Source organism: Cicer arietinum, chromosome 6 (genome assembly GCF_000331145.2).
Source record: "Cicer arietinum cultivar CDC Frontier isolate Library 1 chromosome 6, Cicar.CDCFrontier_v2.0, whole genome shotgun sequence".
Lineage (NCBI taxonomy): Eukaryota > Viridiplantae > Streptophyta > Magnoliopsida > Fabales > Fabaceae > Cicer > Cicer arietinum.
This window is the reverse complement of record NC_021165.2, coordinates 64,549,198-64,560,866: the sequence shown is the minus strand read 5'-3', so window position 1 is coordinate 64,560,866 and position 11,669 is coordinate 64,549,198. Positions and strand designations below refer to the sequence as shown.

General features: G+C 27.5%; 1 protein-coding gene across 1 annotated transcript; it reads right to left on the bottom strand.

The window, feature by feature from the left end:
* Positions 1–7,787: 7,787 nt before the first annotated feature.
* LOC101490737 (serine carboxypeptidase-like) lies at positions 7,788–10,786 on the bottom strand. The gene is made up of 9 exons (XM_004506040.3): positions 10,495–10,786; positions 9,917–10,088; positions 9,625–9,744; positions 9,171–9,314; positions 8,783–8,933; positions 8,610–8,698; positions 8,271–8,532; positions 8,045–8,178; positions 7,788–7,946 (listed from the first exon to the last, which is right to left on the bottom strand). The coding sequence occupies exons 1-9, from the start codon at positions 10,779–10,781 to the stop codon at positions 7,845–7,847; spliced, it is 1,461 nt and encodes a 486-aa protein (XP_004506097.1). The 5' UTR covers positions 10,782–10,786; the 3' UTR covers positions 7,788–7,844.
* Positions 10,787–11,669: the final 883 nt, after the last annotated feature.

The window sequence follows — 11,669 nt, the reverse complement described above, 5'->3', positions numbered from 1 at the left end:
TTGTTTTGTTTTGTGTTTGTAGAAACTAAATGAGGCAATGGCATTGACGAAGATTTTATAGCTTGCTAAGGTTACGTCTTCACAATATTGTTTTGCTTCGTATTTTGGAACTTTTTATAACTGTAAACATGGAATCAAAGTATTTAATATTCATCATTTAAAGTTTACAGGCCCGGCCCAACACGTTACAAGGCATGACGCAAAATCATTAGACAAGTTTTTTTTTTTTTTAAATTAATAAATAAATTATTAAAATTTTATTTAGTAATTATTGAAAATTTCTTAAGCAGACTTAATGGTATTTTCAAATCTATTTTCCCTATATTTTTCAAAAAATAAAATAAAACATTTTAACTGTTCTACCACAATATCAAAAACTCATGTACAAATTTTCAGTTGAAAAAGAAAATCATGTGTTTACGTTTCACTCAAATAACTTATGTTAGTAATATGTTCAACACTTGTTCATTATTTTTCCATTTATAACTAATATTTTTCATATAAGCAATTTACTCACTTTCGTTAGCCAATTTCTTGTAGTCAACAAAGTATTAAATAATTTGCAATAAAAACAAAATATTTTATTTAATTTATATAAGATTTTATTAGTTTTAAATTTAAGAATATTAGAATATGATTATTTTTATTGAATAAAAAAAGATTTGATACCTTTTTATTAAATAAAGATTTTGAAAAAGATTTGAGGCAAAGTTGTGATCTTTTTATTAAATAATTTTGTTTTTGTTTGTTAAGGAGTATTAAAGCGCTTTCTTTAATTGCCTTACTTTGGGCTGTTTTGATTTTTATAGAAAGAATTGAAGTCTCTTATAATTTTTTATTTTTATTTCTTTAATTCTCTTATAAATTTAAAAATATTAGAATGTGATGTTTTTTTATTGAATAAAAAAAGATTTCATACCTTTTTATTAAATAAAAGATTTTGAAAAAAATTTGAAGTAAGAGTTGAGACCTTTTTATTAAATAATTTTGTTTTTGTTTTTTAGGAAATCCTAAAATGCTTGTTTTAATTGCCTTACCTTTGGGATGTGTTGATTTTTGTAGAAAAAAATTGAAGTCTCTTAGAATTTTTTATTTCCTTAATTTGATTCTTGGATTTGTGCGTATAAAATAAAAATAGGGAAAATATTTCTTTGTAAAAAAAATATATTTATCAATCTAAGGGTGCCAGGGGCGTATGGCCAGCTTAGTCATTGTCTCACTTGACATATTCAATAAAATGTTAGATTCATACTATTTTTAAAGTCTATTTATTTTAATAGGTTAGGTTCATAGACTTATAAAAAAAACACGATACCGATAGTGTTAAGTTGGACGTCTTATCTCGAGACTTTACAACTGCGTGTAAGTTTATTACTATTTATCATCTCTTATATAAACAAAAATAAAATCATATAAACTATTTATTAGTGTATTATCAGGTTTGAATTTTGAAAACAGACATTCAATATATTTACAATGCTTAAGGAAATGATATTGCTAAATATTGACTGTTCTATATTTAAAATAATAAAAATAATAAAAATAAGAGTTTTGAATTATTTTTTGTGAATGAACTTTTTATATTATTGTTTACCATAAATGTCAAAATACATTAAAAGATATATGTTGACATAATTGTAGCGACTAAAACTATCTGCATGATAATTTTATAGAGATTAAAAATTATACTTTTATTTTATATAGACTAAAATTTAAAATTTTAATAAATTAAAAACATAACTAACCTTTTTATTTTAGAATAAAAGTCATCAAAATAACAAAAGTATAACTGATTGTGAAAGATAGTTGTCAGCTTCCATGAGATGAAAGTCTACTAAAAAGATTCTCAATACTAAATAAAAGTCCAGAAGTTCTATCTCTCACTTATGATTATATTTTCTTCTGAATCACTGAAACAAAAAAACAAAAAAATTAACAAATGCCACAAAAACATACACACTTGCATGGTGGTTGGATTAACATTCAAACAATATGGTAATAATAATGTAAAATAGTGTAACAGCAAATTGAACATCAATCATCTGGATTTTTTCTAAAAATAACTACGCTCAAAAGTATAATTTATTTTAAGCTTTAATACATTTTTATCTCTTAACTTATTTTTCAAAATCAGTTTGGTTCCTTAATTATAAAATAGTGTAATTTGATGTCTTAACTTATATCTACTAACATAAATTAGTTATTTTTGTTAGAAAAGTTTTAATATGTGACATGATATATTTGGCGCGAATAAGCATCTTGTTCTTTCTTTTTAATTTTTTTTTTTTTTTTGACTTGTTATTTTGTTCTAAAATAGAGCATATCGTTGATTCGTGAAAAAACAAAAACGAGGCAACGATAAGAGAGATTTATAGGTTTGAGATTTTGACACGTATATGTAATTTGTCATGTTGTATACATTTTTTATTTTGACTAATAGTATTGGACAGAAAAGACAACTTGTATTAACAAATAAAACTTTAAGGCGAAATTATTAGAGTTTAAAGATTAAACAGAACCTGAAAAGTAAGTCAATGGACCAAAAATAATTAAACATTTATTTTATTAGATTGGTTTAAAGTTCAAAATAACTATTCTCAAAGGCTAGACTCCATCCCTTCTATAGACATCTTCATTTTCATTTAGGATAGCGGAAATAAGATTTGTTGTTAGACTCAAAAGGGAATTAATTATGTGATGCCACTAACCTTATTACTCGTTACTAGAGCTGTCAATTTGACAAATCTCTTAATTATTGATCCCGCATACATGTTAGAGAGGACAAAACATTTATAATTTAAAAGGTCTTAAAAAACAAAACCCCCTAAAATTTTTATGGGATTAGCTGGCCTATAGACATACTTTTTTTAAAAAAGAATCGATTTTTTGCTATAAATTTTTTTAATTTTTTTCTATAAAAAATTTTAGAATTTTTTCGATAAAAAATTTTCGTTTTTTTTTTTTATAAAAATTAATTTACAATTTTTTTCGATAATTTTTTTTATTTTTCTCAAAATTTTTTCTAAGAAAAAACATAATTTTTTTGTTGATATTTTTTCGAATAAAATAAATTTCAAAAATTTTTCAAGAAAAAAAATTCAAAATTAACAAAATATTGGGGGTCTATATGCCCCCTTAGCCCACTCCCTTAAACCCCATTAAATAATGAATCAGAATTTAAAAAAAATTATTTTGATAGAGAACATAATATTAGAGACTTAATAAATAAAAAATTTAAGGAAACCTTAGAGTTGAGGATTTTTTTAACAACTCTATCCATCACATGCAAATGATACATTAGGGGTATTTTGAAAAGAAAAAAAGAGTGTTGTGCTTAACAAATATACTTGAATTCAATGTTCATAGTTTGTTTTTGTTTAGAGCGTCAAAAATTTCATAACCGTATATCAATATCGTATAAATACACTCAATATGAGTGTGTGAAAAAAAAAATTATAAAAACAAAAATCGTATTTATATATAGCCAACAATAATTAATATATGACTTTTGTGTTATTAGATAATATTATTATATATTAGTAGTAAGGGTATTTTAGATATTTTCTATTTTCCTCTATATATACTCATTGTAACCCTATTAACTTCAGTTTTGGTTTATTATATGACATGAAACCCTAGAGTGGTTGTTTTCTTTTCTTCCTCTTTCTTCCTCTTTTCATTGTTAACATGGTATCAAAGAGCTTTGGTTGATTTTGGGATCTACCGTAGGGAAGAGAGAGACTATTTTGATAGGAAAGACAACCACCAAAAGAGAAAAGAGAAGAGTAACCCTATTCCCGATTTTGTTAAATCAGTCTCAGAAAAACATCGATTGCGCATTCGTTAACCGTTGGATCGGGCTGATTTTTGGACAGCAGGTTCGCAACATATAGGTCTTCGTCTTCAACGGTCGGATCGACGAAACGACGTCTGGAGATGGAGAAATAGTGCTCGCACAGCACCAGGTTATCCTTAATTTATTTTCTCTCAGTGATTGTGTTTGTCGTATTTTTCTGTCATTATTTGTTATGGCTGGTGTTAAGGATGATTCTCTTCAAGCTGTCAGTGTTCACCTCAATGGACAAAATTACTCTTATTGGAGTTATGTGATGAAAATTTTTTTGATTGGAAAAGATATGTGGAAAATTACTCTCTTTAGCAGTATCAGCTAGTTGTACTCCTAAAAGTGCCATCAACAAAACCCCACATATCTTTTCCAATCAAAAAATTTTTCATCACATAACTCCAATAAGAGTAATTTTGTCCATTGAGGTGAACACTGACAGCTTGAAGAGAATCATCCTTAACACCAGCCATAACAAATAATGACAGAAAAATACGACAAACACAATCACTGAGAGAAAATAAATTAAGGATAACCTGGTGCTGTGCGAGCACGATTTCTCCCTCTCCAGACGTCGTTTCGTCGATCCGACCGTTGAAGACGAAGACCTATATGTTGCGAACCTGCTGTCCAAAAATCAGCCCGATCCAACGGTTAACGAATGCGCAATCGATGTTTTTCTGAGACTGATTTAACAAAATCGGGAATAGGGTTACTCTTCTCTTTTCTCTTTTGGTGGGTTGTCTTTCCTATCAAAATAGTCTCTCGCTCTTCTACAGAAGCTGAATATCTATGGCATCCACTACCGCTGAAATAATTTGGTTGCGTTGGCTTTTGTCTGATATGGATATCTCTCTTGCTGAGCCAACTCCGATGCACTGTGATAACAAGAGTGCTATTCAAATTGCTCACAACTCGGTCTTTCATGAACGCACCAAACACATTGAGATTGATTGTCATTTTACTCGTCATCATCTTCAGCATGGAACTATTACTCTACCATTTGTCCCTTCTTCCTTACATATTGCTGATTTGTTCACAAAGATGCATTCCATTAAACGTTTCCATTTTTTAGTTGACAAACTCTCGATGCTCCATGTTAGCATCGTGAGTTTGAGACGAAATATTAGATAATATTATTATATATTAGTAGTAAGGGTATTTTAGATATTTTCTATTTTCCTCTATATATACTCATTGTAACCCTATTAACTTCAGTTTTGGTTTATTATATGACATAAAACCCTAGAGTGGTTGTTTTCTCTTCTTCCTCTTTCTTCCTCTTTTCATTGTTAACATGTGTCAATTAAACAATTTCATTTTATTTAAATATTTAATACAATTTATAACGATAAACAATGAATACCACATCAATTACTTGATTTAATGTTGAATATGACTGTTTGTTCATAAATCAATACTTGAAAACAAAGAACGAGATATTTGAGAACGGATATAAAAATTCCACCCTCCAATTAATCAAGTACACAACAATATAACAAATACACTTAAAGTAGTATTTTGTACGTTTCCCCTTAGCTTGAGAATTATCGGTTTTAATAGCTTTGTTCTTCGCATGCATGAGTGGTTGTTAGCAATCCACTCTCGCCATGCTCCATCACAAGTCTATTGTCTTGAGGAACACACATGATCATTAATTCATTGATTAACAATTTGTCAATATGTGTGTTGTAGGAAATCTTGGAAGGCTCATTCTATGGGTAAATATAATGAAAATTCATGTAGGATAAAATTCACTACTGCACATATAATTAATTGCAATATTATATCTAATTCCTTATGTGATCTTATAAAACTTTAAAATAATTTTAACTAATTAAGGGTGTTGTGGCTAATGCAAAACCAATCAAAATTATGAAGATCACTGGACATAAAAACTCAATCATATGAGAATAAATAAAGTAATACATACCAAGGGAAAATATAAATAATTTTTTTTTATATTAAAATGTAAGCTTATGCAACTCGTGTAATTTATTTATGGAATAAAATCATTTCAGTATATAACAACTAGAAAATCGAAACATTTATCTTCAACGTGTGTTTTCAACCAGTTTTAAAACTCGATTCGATCTTGAAAGTACAATATCAATCACAAGAAAAGAAATTTGAATTGTGATCCCTTTTAAAAAATTTAATTTCTGTATTTAATTTAAATTAACTCAAGATTAATATCAGTTGAAACAGAATGTCAAGAACGCTCTAGGTGTATTAGAAGTAAATAAAACATATTAGTTCTAAGTGATACGTGATCAGTGAGTGAAAAATAAATATAGATAAGGATAAAAATATCATGAAAAAAAACATTATGTTTCACCCAAAGTGGGCTACGTCTAGTACCCACAATATGTGTGATTTTCCACTAATGTGTTTGACACTAAAATATTATGTTTTTGTACTATCTTTCTTGATCACACTTTATCAATTACAACTTTCACTTTTCAACATTGAAAGGAATTTACTGTTACCTTTCAGTCCAGATTGTTTTTTCATAAACCCAAAACGTTCTTGTTTATGAGATTGATGGAGAACGTGAATGAGTGAGTGAATAGGTTGTGATATGTCAGGTTTTAGATCAGAAGCATGCATTATGAAGAAATGTGAAACAAGAGTGTACTTGCGTCCTTGTTGTTTTTGCTCACAACTCATCAATCTATAGTTCAATCTGGAGGTTCTTATCCTATGTCATGACCTTGTCTTTAATAGGGAACATTGAAAATGTTCTTCTAATCATTCTCCAGTTCATTGTGATATTGATTTTGATGATTCTTTCAAGAACAACTTTAAGTAATATGTAAGACATGATAAAGTCAACGATGTTCTTGATTTCTTTCACAGATAAGCATGTGATCTTTGCATGAATATATTTGATTACCTATCTTTGAATAAATCACTCAAAAATACAAGTTAAATAACAATATAACCAAAATTACAATTAGTGTTCAATTAACTATTTGTTTATCCTCAAAACACTTGGTTTGAGATTTTGCCTCAACAAATCTGTGTGTTTTAGACATATTTTTTAGTGTTTAAAATCATAGAAAACACAGATAAACAATGAATTCAAGATTTCTAATGGTTTTTTGAAATAACATGCTCCAAAATCAAAATCCAAAACAAGTGCATCTGTTTTATATGGAAAATCTAATGAGCATTCGATTTTTGGAATTTTTGCCCCGTAGTTTGACGTGGTTCAAGAATTTTTCTTAAACCCCAATTTGAAACTTATATTGATGATCTGTCATTTTTATTAATGATGTAGAATTATATTTGATTATGTGACATTGTTAATTTATACTTTAAATATCATTAATAAATGTAGTAAATCATTAAATATAATTCTATATCATTATTGAATATTACACATCTTGAGTTGTGGGAAATATCCAAAAACTTAAGAAAGATGCTACTAAAATTGTGGATTTATGAATAAAGAATTAAAAATTAGGTCATTGAGTTCTAACTCAACATGCAAATGCAGATATTGTTAAGTTGGACATTATGTCATGAATTCAAATTTAAAACCTCGCAGTTGTGAGCGAGTTACTGATGTTAAATAAATAATCATTAGAGTGACCAATGTATATAGAAGAGATAGTAAATACTAACTAACATAAACTCACACACAACTATAAAGTTTTGCAATAAGACATCAATAGACAAAAATAAAATAAAACTCATATAGACTATTTATTAGTGTATTATTATATCATGTTTAAATTTTGAAAACAGACATTCAATATATTTACAATACTTAAGTAAAGGACATTACTAAATATTGCTTCTTCCATATTTACAAGAATAAAAGTAAGAAAAATATAAATTTAGAAATTAAATTTTAAACTAATTTTCGTGGATGATTTTTTTATATTATTATATATGTAAATGAAACAATATTGTGATCATTAACACTATCATCAAGGATGTTTTAATTTTAGCATTAACATATTTGTTTGAATTAATAAATTAATAGACAACATTAAACACTTCTCTCATTGAGTGTCCCATCCAACCAATTTACGAACATTTGAAATGCAGCTTTTGGTTGATCCATAGGAACCATATGTCCAGCCCCTTTCACCTATGGCACAACAAATAAATAAAGTTACAAAAAGTGAAACAAACAATGTGACAAAGAAAAATACACTTATACTTTAACGAATAACTATATTAACTAACCTTTAGAAAAGAGAGAAGTCCATAGCTATTCAATGATCCTGCTTGTGCACCATCAACTAAAAATGGAACTGTTTTGGAGTCTGCAAACTGTTTTTGACCAGACCACTCCATGGCATGAACCCATTTTGAAATCCCTGCAGAAATAATAAGAAAATATATTTAAAATATAGAATTTAAAAGGAGTTAGTTAAATATAAATATAGGTAATTTAAAAAGAATGACAGACCAAGCCAGTTGCAAATAAGATCATATTCCCCTGCATATATAAGAACCTTGATTCCATCTTCAAGAAGTGCAGGAATATCATCTTCAAAGTTATTCATCCGTGCTCGAATCAATTTATTATTCGCTAGTCTGCCACATGCAAGAAAATACAGATCTTCAAGAACACCTAAAGCCTTCTTAACAGAATCATCATTTAGAAATGTCTCAACAGGTGTGAAGTCATAACACAATTCCCCATCACGTTGCGTTCTGATGTCATAGTACTGCAATTTACAATATATCAATTATAATATTTGTTAAATTAAATTAAATAAATTTTCATTAGTCTTTGATTACTAACATTAATGCCGCCAGCAATTGACAAGATATTTTTCATTATGTCATTACATTGAGTTAAAGCTGTAAAGCAACTGTCTCCACCTTCACTCTCTGTAAAATCACATTAGAGAGATAATTAATATTCATTCATACAATTAATTAAAAACAATAAAAGGGGATGTGTTAATCTTGTACCGCAAGATTTAATTGCATCCTCACACGGTGGGATCAGTTTGTTGATTTGATCTTGATCTTCCTTTGTAATCAATTTCATATCAACTGCATATTGTGGTAATGATGGGTACTGAATTAATGGATTTGTCATTCCATTACCAATAGCAATGCCCTGTTATTATATTGGGGGCAAATTAATGACTCAAAACATGCAATACAAAACAAATAATAATAATAATTTATAATCATATATAAACAATATTGTTTAAATCAGATTTTGCAATATAATTGCAACCACAATTTAAAATTATTGTAGAGACATCAAAATATTGATGTAGCGTACTTTTAAGAAAAATATCTTCATAAATTGACATTGATATTGTAAAATTAATAGGAAATAGTTTAAGACCTTGAGGTTTATATGAATTCCTTCACTGTCTTTATTTCCTTGGCGAACTCGGGATGCAAGAGCTGGAATATATTGTCCAGCATATGATTCTCCAGTAATGTAAAAATCATTTTTAACGAAATCAGGGTGTTGTTTGAAAAATTCCTGTGATTACAAAAAGTCCAGCATATGATTCTCCAGTAATGTAAAAATCATTTTTAACGAAATCAGGGTGTTGTTTGAAAAATTCCTGTGATTAAAAAAAAAAAAAAAAAAAAAAAAAAATTTAGTTTGTACTCTGTATTATTTGTACACAACATGTGTTTCATCAGCAATGCTTCAAATTTTGAATTGGAAAAGTGATAATCTATACATAATTCATAAATTTTGTAGAAGTCCTTACAACAACATGTTGTTGTAATATCAAAGTTTGTAACTATTATGTATTAAATTAGAACCATATGACTATTTATACCTGTAAGAAGTCGTACAGATAGTTGCTAATGCTAGTTACATCACGTGAATAGTCATTATCATCTAAAGTGTAGCTAAATCCTGTCCCAATGGGTTGGTCAACAAAAATAATATTTGATGCCTACAAAATGAGAAAACACATTGTTGATGATGTCAATAAGAAAATAAATTTGGTGTAACAACTTGATTCTCTTGTTGTTCAATGATTTTGGTATATATATGAATGTGACACATGCACTTAAATTAAAACAAAGACAGTTTAATTTTATATGAATTTGAGTATTATGAATCACCTTGTTCCAGCTATAGTTATTCGGTACAAGCTGAGACTTATCGGAAATATGGAAAGGACCATTCTCGTAAAACAAAGCTATTTCACCACTGCAACCTGGACCTCCAGTTAACCATATCACAACTGGGTCATCTCTAGTATTGTTTTGTGATTCGAAGAAAAAATAGAACATCCTACAATTCAATAAAAAATAATAATAATTAAAGTTCAATTGAGGAACACGTAAGCCAAGTTTTAAATTTATATTTATTTATATATTAAATAAATAAAAAATCAGCATTTGTATTCCTAACCAATTTTAAACCACTAATATTGTTGTGTTTGAAAATTAAAATTATAATTCCGTAAGCTTTCTAGTAACATTGAAAATATCACTCCTCACTAATAAAAATATATAGTGACTAAACCAAGACATATAGGAGGCAAGTATAAACATGAATAAAAAAAAAATTATAAAAAGTTATTTTATAAAACTATTTAAAATGATAGCATGATGGTTTAAATTGTTAGTACGATATTATAAATTTGGTATTCAAATTATTAAGTTTTATATTTAAGTTGAAAGGAAGTGTAATTTACCTTGCACTATTGGAACTAGGAAGGGAATAGTACCCTGCATGGTGACCAAGATTTTCAATAGAAGGCTTATCGGAACCACCAAGAAACGAAAAATTTTTCTCAACCATTTTTCCAGGGACAAAATCAACAGAGTCACCATGTATTATATTAACTTGTTGATTTGGTGAAAAGGTTGGTGTTTTTTGAAACAATTGACGATGTGGGATGCGAGAAGTTGCATCTGATGAAGAAAATAAAATGTGGAACGACAACAACAAAAGAGATAAAGAGGTTTTGGAGAACCCCATGTTGTTTGGTTTCGTGTTCGTAGAATAAAAATGAGGCAATGGCTAAGATTTTATAGCATTTACTAAGGTTACGGTCTTCGCATTTTCGAAACATAACTCTAGTTATGGAATGACGTATTTAATATTCATCATATAAAGTTATGGTATAGTACTTTAATAAATCAATCCGTGGTGATTTTTAGGAAATAGTTTAAGTCTCTTGAATTTTTTATTTCCTTATTTTGATTCTTAGATTCGTGCGCATAAAAAAAACTTATAGGACGAGATTTCTTTATTTTTTTCCTTCTTTTTCTGTGATAAGAGATTTCATTGATTTAGTAGTTGATAAAATAAATATCGTTTTATGGAATATAGAAATTTTATAATTAAAAATGTTTTTTTTCCTTTTATAAGGTGATTAATTTTTAACATTTAATTTAGTAAAATAATTAGCTTTTAATTTAGTCAAGAAATTTTTAACTTTTAATTTAGTCAATTTTTTTTATTTAAAATTTTACCTTTATTTCTAATTAATGTAATCTTTCATTTGTAAATTACATTTCATTATTATATATCTATGACATGATTAATTAGAAATGATTAATAAGGATAATTTTATAAAATTATAATAATATTTTGTTTTTAGTTTTTAGTTTTTAGTTTTTCTTTACATATGTGCAAACATAGGACAAAATTTATTTTGGAATAGAGAGTACTAAATATTTTTAAGCTTAAATATGTAAATAGTTTCTACAAAATGCAACAAATTTAATTTAATTAGTCTTTGCAGAATATTTTTTTGGTTTAAGTCTATGTAAAATACAAATATTTTCATATTAGTTCGTAATGTTTAACATCGTTAGTTTTTAAACGGTTTAGTAATTATCGACTTAAAACTTAATCCCAGCA

Bases quoted from the DNA above. Each gene is read 5' to 3' on its own strand.
- LOC101490737 (XM_004506040.3), bottom strand. From the start codon at position 10,781: ATGGGGTTCTCCAAAACCTCTTTATCTCTTTTGTTGTTGTCGTTCCAC. The intron at 10,089-10,494 runs GTAAATTACACT...ATTGAATTGTAG, and splicing joins CCTAGTTCCAATAGTGCAAG to GATGTTCTATTTTTTCTTCG. The intron at 8,699-8,782 runs GTACAAGATTAA...GTGATTTTACAG, and splicing joins GGATGCAATTAAATCTTGCG to AGAGTGAAGGTGGAGACAGT.